At 46.1% G+C, this 26,407-nt stretch overlaps 1 protein-coding gene across 1 annotated transcript in view; it reads left to right on the plus strand.

The window, feature by feature from the left end:
* The first annotated feature begins 2,312 nt into the window (after nt 1-2,312).
* LGI2 (leucine rich repeat LGI family member 2) overlaps nt 2,313-26,407 on the plus strand; it is a 30,526-nt gene continuing 6,431 nt past the window's right edge. Inside the window, exons 1-7 of the mRNA XM_039838066.1 lie at nt 2,313-2,762; nt 4,603-4,674; nt 6,209-6,280; nt 8,232-8,303; nt 13,373-13,444; nt 14,093-14,262; nt 20,437-20,601. Coding sequence (XP_039694000.1) covers nt 2,563-2,762; nt 4,603-4,674; nt 6,209-6,280; nt 8,232-8,303; nt 13,373-13,444; nt 14,093-14,262; nt 20,437-20,601 — 823 coding nt within the window. The 5' untranslated portion in view covers nt 2,313-2,562. The remainder of the gene's footprint in view (nt 2,763-4,602; nt 4,675-6,208; nt 6,281-8,231; nt 8,304-13,372; nt 13,445-14,092; nt 14,263-20,436; nt 20,602-26,407) is intronic.

Consider the following 26,407-nt stretch of genomic DNA (forward strand, 5'->3'; position numbering starts at 1 on the left):
TATGCTACCCAGTCTCCTCTCTGCACCCTTCCTACGGGGGACTTTCTAGTGTTTCCGGTTGGAGAGGATGAGCTGGAGTCAGCCCTCGCTTGGGGAGGGCGAGGATAGTAAAACTGATGATATGTCACATTTGTACGGGGAAGAGAGAGGAAGATCTTCTTACTCCCACTTTATAGATGAGAAAATAGAGGCTGAGAGCGACATAACCAAGGTTTGCCAATGAGCGGTGGAGCCAGGCCTAGAATCTATACTCTGAAATTCCTCGTGCCAATGGCCTTTCCAGGACACCAGGCCAGGGTCTCCCCACTTAGGCACTGGTGACATTTGGGGCTGGATCATTCGTTGTTGTGCATTGCCGGATGTTTTACAGCATCCCTAGCCTCTCTCCATTAGATGCTAGTAGGACTTACCCTACTATGACAACCCGAAGTGTCTCCGGACAATGCTAAGTGTCACTCCTGATTAAGAACCACTGTGCCATACTGTCTTTGCCCTTGATTATAAAGGAGGAACAAAGGTTGGGAAAAGTCATCTCTTTTCACAGCCCTCCTCTCCATAAAGCAGTAGCCCATCTCTCTTAAGGCATCTTTCAGGGGTGCAGGACACACATCCGTGATTGCAGTTGGGCATGCCAGTCACCCTCTCCAGACTGTGGCCTGTGTCCTCAGCACCGGCACTGGGCCTTGCTGAGTAAAGCATTTGTGGAATGCATGCCAACGCAGCAGTGAGGGCTAGACACAGCAGCCTGTTCTGGAGTGGGACTCCCCTGGTTGTGTCCTGAGGACCTTGGGCAAGAGAAAAACATCTCAGAGCTCAATTTTCCCATCTATGAAATGGGAAGACCCACTCGTCGGGGGGAGGCAGGGGGAGATGTGGAACTTAAATGATGATAAATGTAGACTGGTTTCACATAGATGCTCGGTGCTGGGGAAATGCTTCCTGTGATGGATGTCCAACCCCCTCCCTGAGGTTAACTGCGACACACTCGCTTTCGATTCCTGAACCCCTTTTTGATCAGTCTGCGCCCCCAGGTAGCCATGTGGAGTGACTTCTTTAGGGCTATTTGCCTAGCTAGACTTCAAGCACCCTGAGGAGAAGGCCTGTTCCTTTGTCGCCTCCCACAGTGGCCAGCCCAGTACATGCTCAGAATGGTTGCAGAACAAGCGATAGTAGCGGAGATTCCTATACTCATAACCTTAGGCATCGGGCCCTTCCTTCTCTGGGTATGTCATAGAACACATAAAACGGGTTTCCTTCTTTAGTAGCTGGATGACAGCGACCCAGATTCCCCACTCCGAGCAGTCTGGGCTATTAGCCATCATTTTGGTTCTGCTTGGGCCATTTTCTTTGATTTCTCCAGTTCACACTACCTTATGGTAAGATTCAAGCTCAGGGTAGCAAAGTTCAGAGTGGAAGAGGAGGAAGGTAGGGCCTGGTTACCCATCCCCATCCCTGCCCAGCCATTCACTCCTGGACCACCACTGGTGCTTCCTGTGCCTCAATTTTCTCGCTCAATTTTCTCGACGGTAAATCAGTTGTATAAACAGGACATGGCTCAAAGGGACAAGAGAAGATTAAATGTAGAGTGCCCAGAATGCATCTCTCCGCCAGTATCTATGAACAAAGCACCCTGTCCTTGAACTGGGATGGCTAGGGTGCCAGAGCGCACGCTGAGGGCTGAGGGAGGAAGCCTCCGTGGGTTTTCTCTGTAGGCAGCAGCAGGCAGGGCCCAGGGGAGCCCGGCGCACACTCTGTAGCAGCTTCTCTTTTCCACATCCCTTCAGCAGGAAAAGGTGACTTCAGTAACCCCGGGTGCTGTGGGACCGGGAGGCAGACCCCACTGCCCCACCACAAATTACAAGCAAATCCCACCCCGCCCAACTCAATGACGGCAGTCGTTTCTTCTTTTAAAAATTAAGAAAGCTGCTCAAAATTCTGCACTCTTCAAAGCACCCAGGACAAAGTCTCCCTTCCTAGTCATCGACCCTACTTTATTTATTTATTTATTTTGCCGGGCAAGAGGAGCTCAGAGTCTCCCCCAAATGATTTAGAACCGGTGAAGGGGCTGCGGGCATCTGATCCCCCACTGCTCGGCCGGGCCCCCGAGGGGTCTCGGGGCAGGCTGGCCCCTCCCCCAAGGTCACCTAACTTTTCCCGCTCCCTGCAGCTCCCGGGAGGGCCCGGAGGGGGGGGCAGTCGCGGGGCGCGGTGGGGGCGGGGCGCGGCCCCACTCCCGCGGGGCGGGCAGCCGCCCCGCATTCTTCATTGGCCAGAGCGGGCTGCGGGCGCGAGTGCTGATGTCAGGCGGGCGCGAGTGCGGCGGGCGCAGCGGCGGCGGCCGCCCAGCAGCTTGGGCTCGGCTGGTGGGGCGCCGAGTGGGGGTGGCGGCCAGCATGCTGCTCGGCTGCGGCTCGGCCTCCCACACCCGCGGCGCCCGAGTCCTCGCTAGCAGCGGCGGCGGCGGCGGAGCAGCGAGCGGCGCCCGCGTCTGCAGAGGCGCCGGGTCCCAGCGCGCGGCGCGGCGGTGGGGGTCAGGGCCGGGGCGGGGACCGGGCACCCGGCATGGAACTGCGGCGGGGCGGCGGCGGGGCGGCGCGGGGGCTGCTGCTGCTGCTGCTGGGCGCCGCGTGCGTGGTCCCGCCGAGCGCGCAGGTGAGGCGGCTGGCGCGCTGCCCCGCCACTTGCAGCTGTACCAAGGAGTCCATCATCTGCGTGGGCTCTTCCTGGGTGCCCAGGGTCGTGCCAGGCGACATCAGCTCCCTGTGAGTGAGTGGGACCCCTCCAGCCCCAGCCCCGCCCTACCCTGCGCCCGCCGCCGCCAGGGAGTTGCCTCTGGCGCTGGGACAGCGCGACCTGACCCCACTCCCCAGCCCGTTTCTTTACGTTGGGGTGGGGGCGCACTCTGGGACGTGGGTGGAGTCTCGGGGCCTTGGGAGAATGGAGGGAACCCGGTACAAAGCTCTGTGGCAGTGTTTCCCCAAGTGGCCCGCGGGCCACCTGCATCAGACCCACTTGGGGGAGCTTGTGCCAGTGCAGATTCTGGGGCCCGCGCTGAATAAAGCAGGGACTCTGGAGTGGAGCCTTGGAGTCTGAATTTGGCGTCCCCAGGTGATTCTGGGGTGCATTAAAGTTTGAGAGGACGTGTGTGGTTGGGGGGTGGTGCTGTAGGGGCATGTATATGCAGTGAACATGACTGGAGTGAGGGCACCGCCTCAGGTTTGGGGCCGTGGTGGTCTCCACCCCCGACTTCTCCACAGTGCAGGTTAGGGAGAACCTGGGTAAAGGCGCATAGCCTCTGAAAGTGGGGTCTGCCCCGTATGGCCTGGAAACAGGAGCACAGAGAGTGTGGTGGAGCTTTGGGGCATGTGGGGCACCCAGTCCAGTGGTCAAGTGCTGGAAGTCAGCCTGAGTTCACATGGGCTTCTTGCTGCCCCAACATACTATATTAGATGCTCTTTTTGCTCTGAAGGAACTGACGGGAAAGGATCCACATCATTTATCCACCTGCTAAGAGATGCTTTCAACCTGTCTGCACGCAGCCACTCAAACCACATGACCAGCTCTCATAATGGCTGTGGAGGGGGCTACTGGGCTATATCTTTACTGCTGGGAAATGTTTCCTGCTGAAACGACTCCCTTGCTCCAGGCCAAGGTGCTGGGTGATACCCACTCAATAGCAAAGGCAGGGAATTCCCAGGTGATGCTGCTATGCTCAGGGCTCTTCCTCTTGTACTGTACTACCCTGCCTCCCACCCCAGGCAAGGCACAGGGCCTGGACACAGGAGTGAAGGGCTTCCCATTTGCATTTCTAGAAAGTTTGGAGTCTGGCAGACAGGCGAAGAAGGCCTTTTTGGTTCCTAATAGTGCTAAATTGAGTAACATGGAGGATTCCAGAAATTAGAATTCCCCTTGTTAAATCCTTTAGACCAGCAGCTGCTCAACTGATCTGCATGCTATCTGACGAAATTCTGAAATAATGTGTTGAGGTTCTGCTTTGGTCAGAAAGGATAGGGGATCTCGTGGCAAGAATAGAGCAAACCTCTTGCCCCCACATCAACCGTTATGTCTGGCAGATGGCATTGCCTCCCACTGCACATCAAGTTCAGGTGTCTCTGAGTTTTTCCCCAAGGCATTCATGGTGCATTTAATCAGAAGTGCTCTGAGTGTCTTTCAGAGATGGGCTCCCAAGGGGAATGCCTAATCCTACCCCGGAGTTTCATTGGCCAACATCAACACTATGTCTACACAAACAGAATCATGGGCAGAGGTGAAGTAATTATCCATTTGCAGCCATGGCCTCCTGTAGTTAGGCAAAGGAAGCGGGGAGATTGATTTAAACTGGCTGAGATAACGTCTGTGGAAGGAGATAAACTGATGGTAAAGGTTTCTGTTATTCAGACTGGTTTTCATATTGATCCAGTTCACTGGAACATGGCTTGACTCTTCTCCTTCCTGCTCCTACAAAGCCCCTGGCCACCTGCGTTAAGCCTCATTCCCGAGTGGAGTTGTCTGAAGTACAGGTAGAAGATCAGGTCGATAGCCCACCCTGCCCAGCATGTCTAAAAGAAAACTAGGTTCGTTTTGTTGCTCTTTTACCCGTAGGAGCCTGGTAAATGGAACGTTCTCGGAAATCAAGGATCGAATGTTTTCCCATCTGCCTTCCCTGCAGCTGCTGTGAGTATGGGAAGTTCCCTCTGAAAATGGGGGTCCTGGAGGTGTGGTACTGGGAGGAGCGGTCCCTGCCTCATCGGTGTCAGTTCCTCCTGAAATATCCAAGCTCCATGATAAACCAGTACATGTTTCATGGCCGGCTCTGCATGGTGACTTGGCCATGTCCCTACAAGCTGAGTCCCAAGGCTCTTTGCTCAGTGTCCTTCCTTTTGGCACATGTTTTCCTCAAGGACTTTATCGTAGATCCCATTGCCCATAGCTGGCAACTGGGGACATGATTACATTGAGTTTTGACCAGAACTTCACCTAAATGAACTGTTTCTCCACTTTAAAAGAAAACCTACGGTTTAAGTTCTTAAACTTACTCTGGAAATAGGAGTATTTCTAGTTGACTGAGTATATACATTGTTGGGAAGCATATTATGCATTTATATGCAAATTTTTATTTAATCATCCTGTTATTCCTACAAGGAGGATATTTTTATTTCCCCGTTTGACAGATGAGAAAATTGAGGCTCAGAGAAGTTAAGGAACTTGCCCAAAGTCACAGCCAGAATTCTAACCCACACTCATTAACTGCCACTTTTGGCAAGTACCTCTGTTGGACCCTGCTGTCCAGGTCAGTTAATGATCGCTAATGAAAAGAAATGTCCAAAAAAGCAGCTTTCAAAAGCAAATCAGTGACAGGCAAACTCATGAGTACATATTCTCATTCTCTGTACCTGTATTGGTTTCTTAAATTTGAGATGAGATCAATATTAAAAAAAACAATGTACAACAGAAAAATAAAGTCAATATTGATATTTTTGTTCTTGAAATGCTATGTACCTACTTACAACATTATACTTAAAACTTTTTAATCTGAAATTTCTTAGAAATTCTAGTTTTATTAAAATATATTTTTCATATTATAGAAGTAAAATTTTAGGTGCTTTACCAAATAGACTTAATTGGTGACTGTATAGTCTGTATAAACTTTTACCGAATAGACTTAAATGGTAACTCATTAAAAATGATATGGTGATAAAGAGTCTTTTGAGGTTTTTAAAAGCTTTTTTATTATTTCTCATGGGAATATATTGTATAGGAGAAAGGTGTGTGTGTGTGCCTCAGCTGTGTGACTTTAGCCAAGTCACTTAACCTCTGTGGGTTCAAATTTCTGACAAAATAGCATTGGATTAGATCCTTTTAGACCTCTACTGCAATGATTGTTCATGCATCGTAAGTATTCACTGGCTGTTTAGTTGTGCTAAGCATTAGAATGTTTGGAAATAACAGCTCTCAGGTCATATTTACTGAGATCCACAGGGAAGAAAGGGTAGAGTAATGGGGGTGACCAGAAAAGGTGACCGAAAGGAATCCACTGGCCATAGTCCATCAGCCTCAGCTAGTCGGGTTGTGCATCACATGGGTAAGTCTTAGGCTAAGAAGAGCCCATGTTTGCCCATGGATTGAACACAGGAAGAGAAACAGGCTAGGCTTCACTATGTGACTCCAGTTTTACATCTCTGCATTGAAATCTGTCCTTTATTTTCAGATTGCTGAATTCTAACTCATTTACAGTCATCCGGGATGATGCTTTTGCTGGGCTTTTCCATCTCGAATACCTGTAAGTGTTGTGCTTTGTCTATTTGCTGAGCGTTTGGTCTGTCAGTAGAATTGCTGTATCGCTTTCCCAGCCAAACAGCATCTCTTATAGAACTTAGGGGTGGAGAAAACCCTATTCTCTTTTCAGTGCTGACCTTTTATAGTTTACTTGTGTATAAACATGCTGGGACAGGAGGAGGCTGGGGACAAAGAGTGGGGAAAGGAAACAAAGAAGGAGGGATATTCATTCATTCTCTGCTGACATTTAATTTGTCATGTAGTAAGCACAATTGGAAATTGCGTTGGATATTTTTACCTCTCATAACTGGGCATGGATTTGCTGATGAGCCAGAAATAAAGCTGAAGGATTTTGAGGGTTACATATTTTTAAATAAAGTCTTCCTATATGGGGATACAACTTCATGTTTTTAATTTAGCTGGCCTACATCCCGTTTGCAGTATCTCTTGTAAGCTGCTGACGAGGGTCTAATTTTATTTCTTCTTCTTTAAAAAAGGGTTATTTTTTTTCCTTTTCAGATGTGCAGTTCCCCCCCAGCGATGAGCTTTACCCTCCGATTTCTGCCTTTTCCTGCTTTCATGTCTTTTTTCCTCTTAAGTTCTTTCATCCTTGTCTTTTGTAACTTTATAATAATATTAATCCTGCTATCAGATGGGATTTCCTTCCTGAGCATTCAGAGGGATTTTTAAAGCCCTGTCTCTGCTTTCTTATCTGAAGTTAACAGGTAGATGTTTGAATTCTAAACACATTTTGGGTCTAAGAAAGCTGTCTGCTCATTTTATGTCCTCGGGAGGGATGTCGATGGGGGAGTTCGTTCCCCCAGAGTACACATAACGTGTATGCGCTCATGACACTCTGACAGTGTACTTCACGTGGGAAGAGTGGCAGACTGAAGCGCGAAGTCCAGCTGAGTTCTTTGTGTCAAAGCGCACAAACAAGCGATGGCGGTAGTGGATGTAAAGCTACCAGTTTTCTCTTATGGGCAGTTCATCTTACTGTCAAGGTGATTGGGGAGGATAGCTTAGTTTGTACTGAAGTCTGTTACTGAATAGATTAAACAAACAGACATCAGAACGTTCTCAGTGCAAGAATCAAGAACTGTTTCACTAACTAATCGCCTCGTGTTTCAAAGCCTCTCCCTTCAACCATCTCATTAAAGACCTCCTTATATTTCATGAAATATGATGCCATAAACTAAACTGTTGGTCTCTATGTCCCTAGGTGGTCCTAGAGCATAATCGTAGTATATATATTTCCCACAAAAACTTGAAAGCGTGGCCAAAGTTATTAGTTCAAGGCCTTATGCTCATGCCCTAAGACCTTTTAGTCAGAGAAAGAAGTTTGGCCCATACATAATTACATTATACTTCCTACTTCCTAGTGGCTTTGAGATCTTGACAGGATTCCTGCCCTGTCACCCATTTGTTCAGAGATTAGACTGTGTAGGACACGATGAACTCAAAGTTTGACAGAAGCCAAGCTTAATGGAATTCTCCCTCAGCGAAAACTTTAATGTGGACATCTGACACAGTGGGCTCCCCTCAAGGGACAATGATACTAACACAAGTATTAATAGCCAGGCACTATGAAATGTAAGAAGGGTTGACTGTCTAGGAGCATTCCAGGCTGGCAGAGAGATGAACATTGCCTGCCTTTGTGGAGTGTCTTATTCTTTTTTGTTTCCCAAGACGTTTTCATCCATGTTGCCGACTCTGAATTTGAAGACGTCCATTGCTCCTTCTGGAAAGAATACAGAACATACCCTTATGTCCTGCATCCTTTCACGCATGCCCTGCTCCCACTTGGAATCTGGTGGCGCTGACCTCGCCTTCGGAGATGAATATTTAAAATTCACGAATGCTTTTAGATTTTATTCCAAAAGCCTACCAGTATCATTTTTTTAGAGACGTTAAGCTGAGAAAATTTGGTTTAATTATACTGCCATTCTCTTTAGGTTCATTGAAGGGAACAAAATAGAAACCATTTCAAGAAATGCCTTTCGTGGCCTCCGTGACCTGACTCACCTGTAAGTCCTACAAACATACTATCAGTCGTTGAATGTGTGGGGTAAGGTTTACATCCTGGTGCTGCTCTCTTTCTGAACTCTTTTGTCCACATTGTAAACTTCTCTGAAGGAAACTAATTTCCAGGTTGCCCTAGAGGTTTCTGTACTGTCAATCAGGCACCAGCCCATGGTGATTACTCACACAGTTGGCTTGATTATCTTATCCATCATCCTGGATCACCATCATGGACCACATGAGTACCTGTCAAGTAGGGAACACTCCAAGATGTGAGGGATTTATGTCAAATGATGGAAGAGGTGGGAAGGGAACTGATGTGTATCGTACACCTACTGTGTGCCAGGCACAAGGCAGGGCTCGTAGTGAGCCTTTCTTTATCTTTCATGATAATCTGAGCCCCCATTTTACAGATTTGGGAACCGCAGCTTGTGTGACTCATGGAGGAATGTTGAATGCAGGGTCAGAATTAGGACAAAATGGAATAAAGACATTTTTGTGGTTTCTTTAATTTGAATGCAAATAGCTTTTTCTTTTATGTTGGATTAATCTGTGGCTTAAGCTAAGCTCTCTGGGTTCTTTAATAGCTTCCTGGAGAAAAAAATTAAACAAATTGATTTGAATTGGCATATCAGAATGAAGCAATTGCACACACTTAGCAAATTTAGGAAACTGGAAAAAATAGGGGCTGTGTTTGTGAAAATGTAAAAATAGTCATTGCCTTGGTAGAAGCCATTTATTAGCCAGGAACCGGGTCCCATTGGCATAACAGATATTTTGTGTTTGAGTAAAGTAAGATAACACGTCTTGTCTCCCTAGTCAGCTTGTGCATGGTAAAAGGAGAACTGGGAAAATTGGAGGGCTTCGAATGGGGTGTTGGGCAAGAGCAATAAAGCCCTCAACATGTGTAACCCTGACGGATACAGCGTCTAAAGAGATAGTCATTTACATCAAACCCTGGTATAGGCAAAGGTGCCTGTCGCCAGGCCCAGGGAACACTTGATTCTGGAATCCTACCAACTCGCAGCTCTGCCTGAGTTCAAGCTCATACAGTAAAGAGCAGAAGGGAGACGTCTAAACATCTGGACGAACGTCAGCACAGTTGATCCTGGAGAGCATCAGACTCTTGCTGGCATTATTGTTCCAGGTTTTCATGGTTTCCTCTAAAAACCTTGATTTTTTTTTTTTTCAAAGTCAATCAAGATGCTGAATCCTCACATTCTTGTAGAGGCTAAGACAGTGGGCTTGGAGTCACAAAGACTTGGGTTCAAATCTCAAGGCCATCATTTATTACTATTGCTTAACCATTTTGAGCCTTAGTTTCCTAATTCTTAAAATGAGGATGACTATACTGACCCCACAGGTTAACGCTAGCTTGCAAAGCATCCAGCCCATCACCCATGGCAAATACTCAAGGTATGGTAGGTGTCATTATCATTATTAGCGTCATCATCATCATCATCATCATCATCAACAACAACAATGTTGTTCCCTTCCTCCACTCATCCACTCATCAAGAGTTTCAGTTTTCTCCATGGACTATTGAATAGCCTCGGCAGTTTGGGTGGCCGGACAGGGTCTGCTAAGAAAACAGCTGTGGGCATCTGAAGAAGAACAGCTGTGGTCAGATAAATCCAGTTCCCAGCAGTCAGGAATGAGGGGCTTTGTTTTTAAACAAAGACTCTGGGCAGATTGTGAATCTAAAGCAAAGCCCACGTGACTGGTTGAGTTAGTCGATATGTCAACTTTTATTTGACCAATTGGCTGTGGATCCTTGGTCTAAAAATGGAGGTATTTGCATTGTGAGGTATTTGCATGTGCGTATATTTGCATTGCTTTGCACACGTGTGCCCTTGGGTGCATGGACTTCTCTACATGTGTGTACATAATTGCGTTTGTGTGTGCCTGCTTGTGCATCTGCGTACGCAACCATATGTGTATAGCACATGTGCATATGTGTAAGAGGCACTTCCTTCTCTGTGTGAAATGCAGAGGACACAAAGGAGCCCTGCTTGGGTCCAGAGTGCCTCCGATGCATCCCAGCATGTATCAGATGTATCTTACAGTTTAACCTGCAGGGCCCCCTCTCCCCAGCTCTCCGACCTCATTTTCCTAAATGTCCTCAGACGACTGGGCTCTGAGTGGGCCCCATGCATGTCCGACTCATCCCACTCCTGGGCTTTTCTTCTCATTCTTTTTCTTGCCCTGTTTCTTCTGCTCGTGATCTCTTAGAATCTGCTTTTTCTTCAAAGTCCAGATTAAGTGCTGTCTCCCCCATGGAGCCATTTCTGATTTGCCGTCACCATCCTGTAGCCCTCCCTGTCGACCTCACACACCCAGCACTTTACCATAGACTAAGGCTATACTGGTCGGTGCTATGTTATGAATACAAGTTTTATCTCCTCAGCATTGCGAGCTCCCCAAGTAGAGGACCCATGAGAATCTTCCATTAGCTCTGCTCTTTTCTCAGTATCTAGCACAGGACTAAGCCAGCAGGACATTCTGATTCGCTGGTCGACCATTGGGCTCCTTACTGAGCTGGATTTTCCATGCAAACCTACTTCTGAGCAAATCAGTTGTCTTTTAAAATGGACTCCTTTAAGCTAGAGATGTCTGCTGTAATTAAAGCACTTAACGCTTTGTTTAAGAATGAAATGATCCACATATAAGTGAAATCGTATGGTATTTGTCTTTCTCTGCCTGACTTATTTCACTCTGCATAGTGATCCTCCGGTTTCCCTTCCTTTTTCTGTAAACTTATGAGCAAAGAGAGCTCATCACCTATCACCTGCCATCACATGTTTATCATTTACATGTTTTGCTCATCACCTATCTGAAGTTCCCTCCTGCCCTTAAGGAAGTCCCCATCTGTATTTGCTTATTTAAATATCTGATTTTTATCTTTTATGAACTTTTCCAACACCATAGGCTCACATTTATACACAGAGAAACACAGATCAGGTTTCAGAGCATTGAAGGAGCACTGCCAATCTGTAAGTAAGATCTAGGACGTTCGTTTTCCAGCAGTCCTGTAAAGCCCAAGGGACGGGTTGCTATTAAGTAGTTTTAGAAATGAAGTAAGTGTCATGGATTTGTAGATAAAATGAAGTGGAAAGTAAGATGTTATACACTGAGTGTGGGTGGGGTGGATGGTCCATCTAAATAATTCAGCTTTCTGAAATCTAAGCTGAGCACTTGAAATGGTTGCCAAACAGTCTGCTTTTTGGACCTAGACCGTTTCATATATTCTTATTACTTGAATACTATACATTTGACTAGTTAAAAATTTTTAGCTAAATAATTAACCTTCAGCTAGCTAAAAAAAAATTGTACTTTACTTTTCAGAAAAAGTAACCATCAACCAGAAAAAAAAAAATCAGAACAAACATGTCTTTTGTTAATTTCAAGAAGCTTTTGTAGAGTATGTTCAGTCTGATTACATATTCACTCTATTTTCCAACATCTTTAAAGAAAGGTTTAAAAAAAAACACCTGAAATGGTATTTTAATGCATTTGTGGCTACCTAGATGGGAAGGGGTGTCCCCATATTCTGCTGGTATCTTGAAGTAAGACTAGTCAGTTAAAAATGGGCTCAAAGCTTTCTACTCCAGCTGGTTCTGCGGAGGAACACTCATTTCTTAATTCCTCTTTCTGGGATAGGTCGTTATGTTGCTACAAAAGACTAAGCTCATGCTTATTTTCAAAGAGGTTGATGCTGAATTGCCTACATGTTTATCATTTACATGTTTTGCTATTTGTACTCGTGTAGGAGAAAAAAGCAGGCGTCAGTTTCTTGACTGACTCACCTTAGAGTAGGGTGCCTGGGGAAACCACAGATTTGTACATCGTTTCAACACCCAGCATCTTTCCACGTCAGCAGCCCAGCACCGTGGACGTTTATCTTCAGCAGAATGATGACAGGGCATTGCAGAATCCTGAATCATCAGAGAAAGAGTTGATGGTGTACAGTCAAATCGACTTCTGAGAGTTGGGGCGTGGGCTAGGACATTCTAGAAAGCTCTTCAACACTAAGAGCAAAAAGTGCAAAATGGTTTCTGGTCATCCTTCATTCTAAGAAAATGAAATTGATCATAATCATTCATTCCCTAAACATGGTGGTTCATTGAGATTTTCTGTTATCAGAGGGTTAGAGCTGAGGGTCTTTATGTAAAAGAGTATTTACTGAATCCTTTCTAAGAATCGTAAGAAATAGAACTCACTTTGACGGACCTTTAGGGAACTTCATGGGACGAGACTGTACATCTTTTTTTTTTTTTTAACCGTTTTCATTTTAGTGCATAATTTAGTCATTCAACAAAGATTTACTGAGTACTTCCTATATTCCAGGCACTGTCTTAGGAGCTGAGGATACAGATGTGGACAGACAAGAGTCCCTGTCTTTATGTTGGTTATGTATAAGGAAAATACACAGTCGATAATCGAATAGATAAATAAAATATATAGTATGCTAAGTAACCATCATGCGGTGAAGAACAGAGCAGGGAAGGGAGCTGTGTAAAGGTTAGGGAAGGTAGTGATAGTTGAGAGGTAAAGGAGGTGATGGAGTGAACTATGTGGGCATCTGCGGGAGGAGCATTCCAGGCAGGTGAACAGCAAGTTCCGAAGTTCAGAAGCTTTGAGGTGCGACTGTGCCTTTCCTGTTGGAGGAATAACAGAGGCCGGTGGTCAAGATGTGATCTCACAGGTAGGCGGGCATGCAGGTAAACTAGAGAATGGTCTTTCATGCTATCAAACGGACATTGGCTTTTATCCTGAGAAACATGAGATGTCATCTGAGATTTAACAAATGTATATCAAGAGCTTAACAGATGCTTGTTTTAAAAACAAAACAAAAACCTTTCAATGTACTCCAGCATTTATATTATTATCTTTGTATAACTAAACACATTTCTTTATCTCAGTATCGATGAAAAAAGCCAGAAATTGAACCACATTGTGCTGAAGAGGTTTAGAGCTCTGTTTTAAATCATTATTTAAATCTTTATTTAAGGGACTTCAGAGTAACAGGGCATGAAGATAATAACCACATTAAAATGTTACTTTCTTGTTCTAGTTCTTTGGCCAATAACCACATAAAAGCACTCCCAAGGGATGTCTTCAGTGATTTAGACTCTCTGATTGAACTGTAAGTAATGAAAATCAAGTTTATGTCTGCTTGTCACTGTGCCCCAGTTAATCATGTCTTTAAATGCCCTCTACTCCTTTACTGCATTTCTTTTTGATAATAGCTAAAAATCTATGGTAAAGTGGTGCCTATAGTTTGTACTGTGTTTGGTTTTGCTGTTTGAGAATATACTTTGTAGCATTTGGCTATCTCTTTCCTTCAGATAGCGTATCCATCTGCTTTATCTTCTTGTGTTTGTCACTTCTTATTGGACATAGTTTAACAATATCTTAAAGTTTCGATTGTGTTTGTGAAAACCGTCTTCCTATAATGTCCTATTCTTGTTTGCGAGAACCTATGTTGGGTGGTACTTCTGTCGTCTTTCCCTCATTTCTAGCACGACATGGTGACAGTTTCAAGAGAGTTAGGAAAAATGATGATATGTTAGCTCTGAGAGCTCTCTGTAGGCCATACAGTTAACATCAGAAGCAGTGAAGATTATTAAATAAAGTCAGTGATATGTACGAGAAGTAAGATATATGAATACAAAATTTTTTTAAAATTCCATTTTTTGGAGGTATTAAATATATCAAGATGTTAATAATTCTAGAATCTCATATTATTGCCAAAACATTTCAGGCATGTCTGTGTCTCTGTTTGTGTATTTAGAGATTTAAGGGGCAATAAATTTGAATGTGACTGCAAAGCTAAGTGGTTGTATTTGTGGCTGAAGATGACAAATTCCACCGTTTCTGATGTGCTGTGTATCGGTCCACCAGAATACCAGGAAAAGAAGCTAAATGATGTGACAAGCTTTGACTACGAATGCACAACTACAGGTATTCAGAACCTCTATCATTAAATATTGTTATTTAGAATATTCCCATTGTTTTTCTTTTAGATTGTCAACAGGGAGTAGAGAAAAGTGGGTATAAATTTTTTGTATGAAAATTATTATAGACAAAGTTTAAGCCTTCTAAAAGATATAAATTGATCTGTAAGAAAAATATCTCCACAGTTCAGATTTTCGTTAACGACACTGGCTTTAATTTTGATTCTTTTTGAGTCTTTACAAAATTCAAATTTCTCTAAAGATTTTTTTTAAAGGTCAAAGTATAAACTAGTGAATTTGGCATAAGAACATTTCAAATCAGCTTGGGTTTCCAGTGCAGAGCCAGCACAGAGAAGCCTAAATTATTGTTCTCTTGATTGAATACTGAAGTTTATTGAAAATTTAACTAATAAATACCAGACTTTACAATCTATAAATTGCTTTCATAATTCCATGTAAAAAGAGATAAGTTATAAGCAATGGCAAAATGGAAATATAAGTTAACAATTAATTGTCAGAAGAAAAAACGCACATTGAGGGAAAAATGTAAAGAAAGTTTGATTTTGTTTTCAAGGGCCCTCCTCAAGGTTTCAGTTTATACGTTTTTTCAGGCTAAGAGATAAAATTAAATGCTAACTGCCTCAGCTCTCTACGGATCTTATAGAGAGCAGGTGAGTGTCTCCATATGAACGTCTTAGATGGAGTTTTCATAGCTTCTAAAGCCAGATTTTAAAGGCGAGTGGATCAATCCACGGTATGAAACCTGCTTATCAGACTTATAAAAAATAAACGTTTAAGTTCAGAGTTGATATGTACAGAGCCTCGAGGCATGTCAGTAGGAGCAGCAGGAATAAGAACTTTGGAAAGAATTTCATAAACTCAAAAGACAAAAGCAAAATATCACATTTAGGCCAGTCCTGCTGCTGCCCTCCAAACAAAATAAACAAAAACTCACAAAGTAAAAATTATTTCTATCTATCTTTGTAAGTAAGGGACCCTACAGATCTGAGAGAAAACCTGGGATCTTATGGAAGTGACCTTGTCTTTCATCGCTGAACAGGAGCTCATTCAGCTGTGTAATTGGCAGGTACCCTTTAGCCAGCGAGGCCACTAGCAGGTGATTTATTGTATTGCAGAGCAGTGCAATAAATCAGAGGTCATAGTCAATGACATTTGCGCCAAAAGGTGGCATTCAAGGCCATTTGGTATGAAATGCTAAGCCAAAGCTCCCTGGGGCGCCTCTCTGTCTCTCTCTAGTTTTCTGGAGAGTTCTTGAACCTTTAAAAGTGAAGTTAGCAGTTTTTCCATTGTTCTGTTCACACCTGGCCATAATGTGTAAAAGGTTTGCCAATCTGGGCGAGAAATGACATGGGCTAGAGAGGGCCTTGGGGAACTGGGGATCATTTATATGACAAAATGTGATTTCTGACCTTGGAGCCCTGTGGGTGGTTATGCGAATGATCCGGGCTCTGAGAATTGTGGGAGGAATGGAGCGGGCTTGCAACCCAGGTAGCCAGGTTCTGAAATCCGCCCTGAAGCCAGAATCCATGGGGAAGTGTGAGCCCCCAATGCTGTAGGGTACACTCTCTCTTATATACGTCTTGGCTCAAAAGCTTCCTATTAAAATTTAGGAAGTCAGCAGTCTTCCTTGGTAGCGAGGAGATGATGCTTCTGTCTTTGCTATTGTTTTGTTCCTTTAAGATTTATGGACGAATTGACTCTTGCTTCCAGTTTCTTCCCTTATGAAGAAAATGGAGCCAGCAAGTTGTGACCTGCCTCCAAATATAGTCCCTGTCTCGTAAGAATTTAGGCTGATCAGTTACGAGTTTTTTTGAGTTCCTACTTTCTGCTCAGCTCAAGCCTCATCCTCTGGTGCTTTATTAAAGGCTGGGGAGGAAATACGTGAGGAGGGATGGAAGATGGAGAGCCCAGGTCTGAGAGCCATGGTACTGTTATCATCTCCTTGCCTCAGAAAAGAAGAAGCACGTTTTCTGAGTGCACCGTTTTCCTCTTAGCTCAGATTCTCAGGAGAAAAGTAAGTTCTTCAGGTAGAGGAAGGAGAAGCAGATGCTGTTCTTCCTGGGAGAGGAGGGTACTATTACCATCCCGCTCCGGGCTCAGGGGTGTAATTAACACCATGAAGCCACCCCTGGACTGTTTTAGCTCTCTGGATTAATCACAATCCTTCCACAACCCTCCTCCTCCAGTCTATTTTTAACCACCTCAGAAATCCCTGCTACCTGCTCATGATTCCCCGTGTTAGGTGGATAATTCACTAAATTCCTTAGAGGGAGAAAATTTTGCATCCTAATGGTCCTGTTTAGCGTCCCTATTTCAGGGCTGATGAAAATGCAAAGAGAAATAATGCATTAATGTGCAGTTTCTCTCCCAATAGGGTTGGCATCATGTATAATTTATTTTCTGCAAGGGCTATAAATAGCTGTGTAAAAATCTGTTGATTCCAGTGGGAGCCATGCCTAAATTGGAAGAGTCCCACTGACATCATGAACTTAATCCTGTGTGAATGGCAGTGGCAGTGTCTTTGCAGAGAATACCAACAATACTTAAACACTAGTAAATTGATGTCCTATCAACATGTGTATCCTCTGAGATCTTTCCACAATGAATGTGCTTTTGCCGTTGCTGGAAGATACATTAAGATGGGGCTGGAAGAAGACGTTTAAATTCCTGAGTTACCTCCGCCCCACCTCCCCACCCCCCCGTACATATAAACATATGTATCAATCATTTTCTTTCGCCCATTTCTTCTCTTCCTCTTCCTTTTTTTGGGGGGGTGGTGGTGGTGGAGGGGAGAAGGGGTCTCCTATTAAGAATTAGCTTTATAATTCAAATGACTTAACAGTCTGTGTTGTGCCGGATACTCAGTAAATAGAAAATAAGATGAAACCAATGTTTTGGGGAAATAAATGAAACTCAGGCCGTTAAAGGCTAGCTTTGTAAAATGCTCTCCATTCTGGCAACTCCTTTTCGTTCTGAGATTCTTTAAAAAAAAAAAAACCTGACTCTTTGATCTGCACTTGAAATGACCTGCGTTTTTAAGCGGATACTCATGTTTCTGAGAATTCAGAGTGCAGTTGGGAGACGACTAGAATGAGTCACGGGCATCACAGACGTGTTTGGAACCTTCTGCAGACTTGGGTTAGACGAATGCCACCGGATGTGAGAGATATTTATAGCCGTCTCGGTTGTAATGAAAGGAACGCAGCTGTATTCTCCGAGTCCTTTTCTAACTCTGGAGAAGGGAGCGGAAGCAGACTGCTACCGTGTCCCTTCGCCCATGTATCTACACGTGGACACAGAGCCCTCGGAGCCTTGTGTCGTCAGCCAGCGCTTTCTGGCTTCTACGCTGGTCTGCCAGTGCCGACCGGAAAGAACCGAGGTTGAGTTTTTCTCTCTCGGTCTTTGACTGATCAACGCCAGTATTTTGGGGGTGTTAGTAGAGGGGCGGGGCTAGGAAGCTGTTGTGACTCTCCCCCAAGTCTTCACGCAGGCAGCACAATACTATCATTGTCACTGTATCTAATCGTGTAACTACATAGTTGCACATATAACTGCGGGGGGGATTACCATAGACCAGGTCTATGCTAACACTTACATGCCCAGTCTTATGAAATAGTTGTCACCTCCATTTTACTCAGGAGGACACTGAGGCTCAAGTGTTTTGCCCGTGGAGCTACAAGTGCAGGCGAAAACCCGAAGCCTAGTCTGTTTCACCTTCTGGATGGTCCACTCCCTGCAGGGTACGGGAGAGGGTACCTTGCCTACTATCCCCACCTGTCCTCACTGTCCCTCGGCCACTCCTTACTGTTGTCGGGGTACAGAGGCAGCCTCCTTTTCGCTTCTCCCCCTTTTCCCTGTACCTGCAAGCATCATTCATTCAGCCCTCCCACACTCATTAAGCCAGCAAGCATTTATGAAGCACCTGCTGTACACAGGGAGGGACTACTCTGAAAGTTAACGTGTGGAGCGCTAACTTTGCGCTAGGTACAGTTTTAAGTGAGTATGAATCATAACATACAATGAGGAAACTGAGGCAGAGAGAGGTTAAGTAACTTCCACTAGCAAGAAGGTGGAGTCACAGCTCTGGTATCTTATCTTAGATGCCATTAACATGGACAACCCCTCCCCCCTAAGTGACAGCCCAGTGGTGGCCAGAGCAGAGGAAGTGGACTGTCCTTTCTCAGACCTCAAGTCCGTATTTATCAAGCACCTACTATGTGCTAAGCCTTTCCGTCAGCATGACACAATGTGTCCCTGCCATTAGGCTTGGGAGGTGTCATTGCCCCCATACTGTGGATAAGCAAACTGAGGCCTCGTAAGGGGAAGTGCACAGCTCAGGGTCTCAAGTACAGGAAGTGGCCTCGGGCAGTCTGACTCCGAGCACAGTGCTCTTTCTGGCGTCCTCACTGCCTCAGCTCTACCCCCTTCCCCTGTCCCCTGCCCGTCACCTGCTTTTCCTGCCCCTGCCCCTCTCTTCCCACCGCAGCGCTTGCTCAGCGGCTCTCGCCTCCTTTCCCGCCTCCATTCCTTCTGCTCTGTCACTCATTGCCCACGGCCGAGTGACCTGCCCCTTTATTGCATTTCTCATGTGACAGCTTTATGAGGCTGCTGAGTCAGAGTTTTTTCTTGAGTGACTGCTGTGGGTTTGTGTTATGGGGACTCTGGGAATATGAGACGTAGGCCAGACCTTAGGAAGCACTCGCTTTGTTCAGGACACACCACGCTGGCTGTGTGGCCATGGCCAGACACGCACTTTCGCTGGCCTTCAGCTTCCGGCTCCGTAAAATGACTCGAAGCTCGAGGATCTCTCTCATTTCTCCAAATCTGACTCTGTTTTTTGGAGATTCGGGCGTCGTGACTATTAAGAGACAAACCACAGTGCTCCGTTATGGTCCAGCGTGTCAGGGAGGGTCCTGTGAGTTGGGCCGGTGAGGTGGGACTTGAGGGGTGACCACCGAGGCCTGGATGGAGAAGAGATGGGCAAAGCCAGGATTTTCTCATAGGAACAACTTTCCTTTGCTAGACGTCCACCGTCGCTCTACCCTGGCTGGGCACGTTTAGCCTGCCAAGAAGCAGAGCACATTGAAGGGTCTCTGTCCAAAAACATACCTTTCCTTAAACGTTATTAGCATTTTTTTTTCTTTCTTCATTGGTTCTCCTGCTACCTCACACGCTATAACCATTCTTGCATCCGAGAGCATCCTCGCCCTATAACTTGGTAAAATTGCACATTCCCTACCAAGATTTATTACAGTGAGTCAGTCGTAGCTCGGGGGAGCGATGTGGGCGAGGAGTATTGACTTACCATTAAACGTAGGAGCAGAACACATGCTCAAATCAGTTGGGCTCCATGCTGCTTGAGAATCCAATAGATCTCCCGTAAGTGCCCGCCGAATTGCAGAGCGCTGCCCGGACCCCGGGCGTAGCCGTTCCATACACTGCACCGCGTCCAGTAACCTGCAAGCATACTCAGGTTAACTTCCCCGCACGGTGGGCTTTATAAACCTCCGGGACCGTATCGGAGGGTTCGGTTTCGTTTCCAAACGTGCAGCGTGCCGTTTGGGGAGTTGGCTTCCTTCTGAACGTACCGTGGCAATTTCCCCACCTAGGTCATGCAGAGCTGGGGAGTGTGCTGACAGGTGATGAAAGGATCGCATTCTCAGATAAGCATGAGAAGCACCACAGCAAACGACACTGAACAGGCTTCTTTACTGCCCGAGCCCTTCGGAGAGGGCTCGAAAACCGGCGTTGCCCAAACGAATTTTCCCACGGCAGCCCTTCTCCTCAGAGATATTTTCATGATAGTTTCAGGAACGTTGCTCTGTGACGTTCTTTCTGTCTCGTCTTGTCTTTTCGAAAGCCAAGTCTCCCCAAATTTGTTTAAAACGTGGAGATCCTTTAGCCGAACTTGTGAGCTCTTTATCTCAAAGACGCTGTGTTAGAAGCTGCGTGTTCAGTGCAGTCGTCCTGTGCAAGCCAGAGCCGGCTGAGATCTCCCAAACTCAGACACGCTACGATGTTCGCGTCGCTTCTCCCCTGTCCTCCCTCCTCCCCGTACTCGTTAGAGCCGGTAATAGAAAAGATGGAAGGGTGATGGTGGCTAATAATTCCCACAGAGGATCTCATGAGGTGTTTTTCTTTTTTAAACACCCACTCCCAGATTTTGTGGTTCATCAGACCTTGCCCTACCAGTCGGTTTCGGTGGATACGTTCAACTCCAAGAATGACGTGTATGTGGCCATCGCCCAGCCCAGCATGGAGAACTGTATGGTCCTGGAGTGGGACCACATCGAAATGAATTTCCGGAGCTATGACAATATAACAGGTGTGTTGTGTCTTTAAACGGATGCATTGGCCCAGTTTCAGAGAGAGGAGAAGCGTTCTCTGTCGTGCCGAGGGACCGCTTGCTCTCTGACGCGGTTAGATTTGGGGAACACATTCCAGCCCGCCCTCATCTCTCTGGCTGTTTCTCAACATGGTCGGTTACGATGAGAACAGGAACCTCAGGTGGTGTCGGTGAAAAGGAGAGGGTGATGGGTTGCACGTAGTGGGAGGCATTTTCCCAGGGTGGTGACAAGTCACCCGAGGACCCCTTGATCTTGAGCAGTTATGGCGGCCTAAGGCGGCACCAGCTCTGTAGCAGCTAAGTGATTCCTTTGACTTTTGTTAAGTTGACTGTTGACTAATATGCTATTGTATACACACGCGAGTGTGTGTGCTCATGCACACATGCGGACACACACATGGACACACACATGCATGCACACATATACACATGCACCACGCAGACACACAGGTGCACTCTCTAGCTGTTCCTGCTGCCCCCTTGCCAGGTCCTGGTGATCACTGCTTCCTTTTAATAGTACAAACAAAATAAGAATAAATGACTCTAAATTCAGGCCTTTGGGATAAGACTTAGTTAATGCTTCTTTCACCGCTAGCAGGGGATTAGAGTGTCTTAGTGTTACTAAAAATGGATGGTTTACTTGCTTTTTAAATAAGTGGATAAATTCGAAATGATCTTTCAAAGACTTCTCATTTATCATGTGCAATCTGATAATCATACTAACTTTATAAACAGCACACGACGGCCTGTTAGCCCCTGAGAGGATTTCCTTTAGTGGTTCCTGACTCGGAGTCAGAGCAGCATTCTGCTGTGGCAGCGAGAAGCAGAGAAGCAGAGTATCTGGGTAGAATTTCCGGATGGGGAGGCTCCTAGGAATTGGCACAAAGTGGCTTCTCAGCAGGTGCAGGGACGTAGGGAGGCAGGGGGTGTCATCTCTGCCCTCGGGGAGCAGAGCTGCTAATGAGCCTCATCTCGCAGCCCTGAGAGGTCTGTGAGACGCACGTGCAGATGCCACGAAGATGCCATTTCAGATGAGCCACGTTGCTATCGGGCCATCTGGCTGTCTCGTGCTGAGCTCACATTTCCCCACTCGTCCAAGTGCAGATTCAGCACAGAGCTGCGCAGGTGAACCTATCGAGGGAAGCTGAGGCCTTAGTGCCCTAAGCCCAGTCCACGTCAAAGGGTAAAGGGAGGCGAGAGAGGGACTCACTCCCTACAGGTTTTTTGCACCCTCTTTTTCCCGACTTGGAAGATAAGTGAGTGGTGAATGAGCTGGCCCCTCTGCCTTCTCCCCATGGTGGGAGGTGGGAGCAAAGCGAAGCTTTGCTCTCATGCGGGGAGTTTCGATTCCAGCGCTTATTGCCAATGCTGGTTGCAGGCTGGTGAGGTGCTAGGTGCTGGTTTGTCTCATTGGAAACTGACAGCCGCTGCTGGAGGTATTGTAAGTTGTGTGCCCGTAGGTAAAGGACAGAAGCTCTCTGTTCAAGGGAGAGCTGGCGTACAGACTATAAAGAGCTTAGGTTTTGAAAACTGACCAGTGTGGATCCTACTCCTGACTCTGCCGTGTGCTAGGAAGTAACGGTGGCCCCGGAGGCTCAGTTTCTTCATCTGTCGGATGGGCAGCCAATGTCCCTCACGTGGATGTTGTGAGGAGTCAATGAGTACCAGGCGCAGAACAGACAGTTCTTCATGCCGACTTCCTTCCTACACCTTTACAGATGAAGACATCAAGGTGCAGGCATGGAGAGTCACTGCTCTGTGAATTCTGAGGCAGAGCCCTGAGTCTGTCCCTGTGGTATCCCACCCCTTCTCTCTCCCAGGTTGACCTTGGTGGGAAGGTTTGGCACTACCCTCCACCTGCAGCTGGTAGCATGCCCGAGTTCATCAATCAATTAATTCACTCATTCACAAAGATTTCTTAGGCACTTGCTCTGAGCCAGACACAGTCTAGGTACTGAGACCATAGCAATAAACAAGCTAGAGGAAAACCTTCTCCCTCAAGGAGTTTACGTGATGATAAGAGAGAGAGAGAGAGATAGTAAAGATAAATAGTTGTAATCCACGTAACACTTAGATAGCAGCATGCTGGGGAGGGAGAAAAAGGTGGGGAAGGAAGCTATGAAGTGCTGGGTGTGGGGGGTTGAAATTATAGATAGTTCCTGGTAAAGGCCTCATTAAACAAGGGACCATGAGGGCTGGATCCCCATGGAGAGCTGGGGAAGAGCGTTCCCGGCAGAGGGAACAGCAGTGTAAAGGTCCAGAGGCAGGAGATATCGTTTCCTGTTTGGATAGTCCAGGGGCAAAACGATCCAGGTGAGAATTACAGGAGACAAAGTCAGAGAGGAAAGAAGGGCTGATCGCGGGGCCTTGGAGGTCCTACAAAGGACCTGGGCTTTTACTCCGAGGGCTCTGTAACGCCTTAAGGGGTTTGGCACAGAGGGCACAGGGCTGCACAGGAAGAGGCAGTGCCGGGCCCAGGGTGTGCTGGATTGTGTCCAGCTGCCTGTGCAGGAGGAGGAACAGAGGCAGAAGCAGAGCTACTAGTTCAGAAGCGGCTGCAAGAATTCCGGCAGGTGCTGTTGGCCCGGACCTGGCCGAGGCCACAGGGGCAGAGGGTGGGAAGTGGTCAGCGAGGTCAGAGTGGGTATGGCCAGAGCCAGGTGTGGACCATGCTAGTTTCCAGGGAATCTTGGGCCCCGTGGTCTCAAAGTCTGAATCTAATGAGAGGTGAGCAGTCGGATGTGAAGCCCACAGGATACTCTTTACAGCCAAGCCCAAGAAATGAACTCCGACATCACATTAGTTTTTGATAGACGATTTAACTTCCATGAGTGCCTCTCATCTGTAACATGGGGCCATCATCGTATTGGGCCCATGGGCCCAGGGGTGATGTGTATAACGCATAGCACAGTGCCTGGCATGTAGTAAATCCTCAGGGAATGTTGGGTATCCATTGGGGATAAAAATAGACATTTGGTTACCATTCCTTGCTACCACCACTAGAGGACGCTACTAGCTTCAGATCTTTTAACCTTAATTCATGAATTCCACGTATCATGCAAATCCATATAGCAAGGGCCCAACATGCTTGCCTAATATCTGTCCCCCTTTTTCTGTCACCTGTTGCTGATTTCTGATCACATTTTACAATTCAATCACCTCGCTTTCTTATATTTCTCCCTTCACCTGGGTCTCCAGGCTCAAATGCAGCCTCTTACAGGAAGCATTCCTTGATGACCTGATTGGCATGAAGTATTTGTCTTCTGTGCTCCCTTAGTACATGAATTTCCATTAAACACAAATCACATTCATTGAAATACAATTCTTCACTCAAAAGAAGGCAGCTAACACTTACGTACTCAGTGATGTATATGCCTTTTCTCTCGTAAACCACATAACAGCCTCATAACATGTATATTATTATCTCCACTTTATAGTGAAAAAAAATAGGAGCAGGTCTCCCTCCCCCACAGACCCTAACTCGTCGATTTCAATTAAAATCTCTCCGCAGTGTTCGTAAGCGTAGGGAATGGCAGGGAGCAGCAGAGAAGGGCCTACGTGGGGCAGGGGAGAGGGCGGGGCCAGAATTAGGAGGACCGCTTGGTGACGGAGGGAGCACAGCCAGCTGGCCTTTGGCAGGGCCTGAAGGACAGAGCTGCATCATGCAGGCGCAGGGCAGATGACAGATGCATACGTGAGGGAACAGCACGGAACCGCTGGCCTTGAACAAGACCGAGGTAAACGTGGGCCATTCTCCCCTCAGGGGGCTGTGCATGCCTCATTTGTCACCTGGTTTGATCACAGGGCGATCCCAGAGTCGGCAAGGCACAGGTTTTCTCAATCTTTACCCTGCGAGACTGGGCTTGCAAGGAATGGGAGTGGCACCTGCTTCTCCCTTGTGACCTCAGCAGGCATGGTGCCAAAGGGACAACTGCAGCTCTCCATCATCTTCTAGAGGGGGAGAGAAACCCATGGTCATGTTCACCCCAAGGCTCTACTCCTCACACCCTTTTCTTTCCATGTATTTTCTTAGCTCACCTTGTTTTAGCTTATTTTGTTTTCCTTTTGATTTCTGTAAACAAACTATGGTCCAGCCTCTAATCAATTTTCTATATGAAAACACACACGCACACGCGCACACACACACACATGCGCACACACACACACACGACCTCTGCTGCTACAGACAACTCCATAGGCTCACAGTGATTACCTGGACAGAAGTGTTATGGAGCATCTCCAGAAAGGTGTTCTTTCCGTCTCTCACAGCCCCTCAGCTGAGACAGGCAGACCTGTAGGACACTCTGGGTAGCAAGGACCTCTGTGACCAGGTAGTTCGAGAGGGGGACCAGGAGCATGTACTCTCAGCTTGTGTTGACAGGGTGGGAGTCAGTGCAGCTTTCGAAGAGCAGTTTGCTGGTTTAAACCCAGAAGCCTTAAAAATGTGTGTAGTGTTTGAGTCAGCAAACATTTAAGAACGCTGCCAGATGGTTTTCAAAATAAGATTTCTCTACGAGGAAGCATGTTACTTACAATAATGAAAAGCTGGAAATAACCGCAGTGTCCAACAATAGGAGATTAGTTAAATAAACTGCGGTGCATCCACGCAGTGAAACACTGTGTGGTATTAAAAAAAGCTAGTTATAGAAGATAAAGCAACGTGGAAAGTGTTCACGACATGGTAGTCGAGTGTAAACAAGTAGGTGATAAAAAGCCTGTGTACATTATAAGCTCAAATTTATTTTTAACAAGTGTGTTCGAATAAGAGCATAAATGGACAACTACAGAAATATGTCGAGATAGTATCATTTCAGCATTTGCGGTATAAACGATTTTGATTTTCTTCTTTGTGCTTTTTGGTACATTGGTGGTGGAGAGTAGCCTGGAGCAAGACTACCTGGACTGGGTGGGCTCCCAGGCTCCACCGCATACTAGCTATGAGACGTGCATGAGTTACTTACTTTCTCTGTGCCTCAGTTTTACCCTTTATAAGATGCGGACCATGATAATAATAATCCACGCCTCGTCTGCTTGTCATAAGGATTAAATGAGTGAAAATACATGCAGAGTGTTCAGTATAGTGTCTGGTCATAGTACACACTTTACAAGTGTTGCCTATTATTATTTTAAAAATTTGCTTTGGTGAACATTTAAAACTTGTAGATTTAGAAAAAAAAAATGTAATAATTAGTTTTAAACAAAGGAAAGGGACCAGGTTATTGCAAGAGGGCCAGATCAGTGAAAGAGAAGTCAAGACCACCCTGAGAACCACCTATTGCTGCCCCCAGAGTCATTACCAAGGATAGAAATGGGGTCATTAGCCTTGTCATTTATAGACCAAATGCGCTTTGGTCCAAATTGCCTGGAAAATTAGAAGAAAGAAATAACTTTTCATTGAATGATCCTGATGGAGGGGTCAACACTTTTCGAGATGTGGGTGGTACTATTTCTTGCTGGCTGGAATGGCGAAGTTGGGGGAGGGTCTGGGGATCTGAAATCAAGTGGGAGGGGATGGTAGGAGGTGATCCTGACCTTTGGGGGAGTCACTACTGAAAACGTTCCCCTTTTCCAGCAGAGTTCTCGTTTTGTGCTGCCTGAGCTAGATCATTCAAATCATTGCTTCTTCTATGGGATTTATGCAGTGGGCAGTCTGTAAAGGGGCTAAGTCTGTTGATTATCAGGACAATGGCTTCAGTGATCTAATAATGATGACTACTAGTTATCGACTACTTCCTGTGTATGGGGACTCAGTACTAAAAACCCTAGCCATGAAATTTCTCATTTA

The sequence above is a fragment of the Pteropus medius genome, unplaced genomic scaffold (genome assembly GCF_902729225.1).
Source record: "Pteropus medius unplaced genomic scaffold, Ma_sr-lr_union100, whole genome shotgun sequence".
In the NCBI taxonomy this organism is placed as follows: domain Eukaryota; kingdom Metazoa; phylum Chordata; class Mammalia; order Chiroptera; family Pteropodidae; genus Pteropus; species Pteropus medius.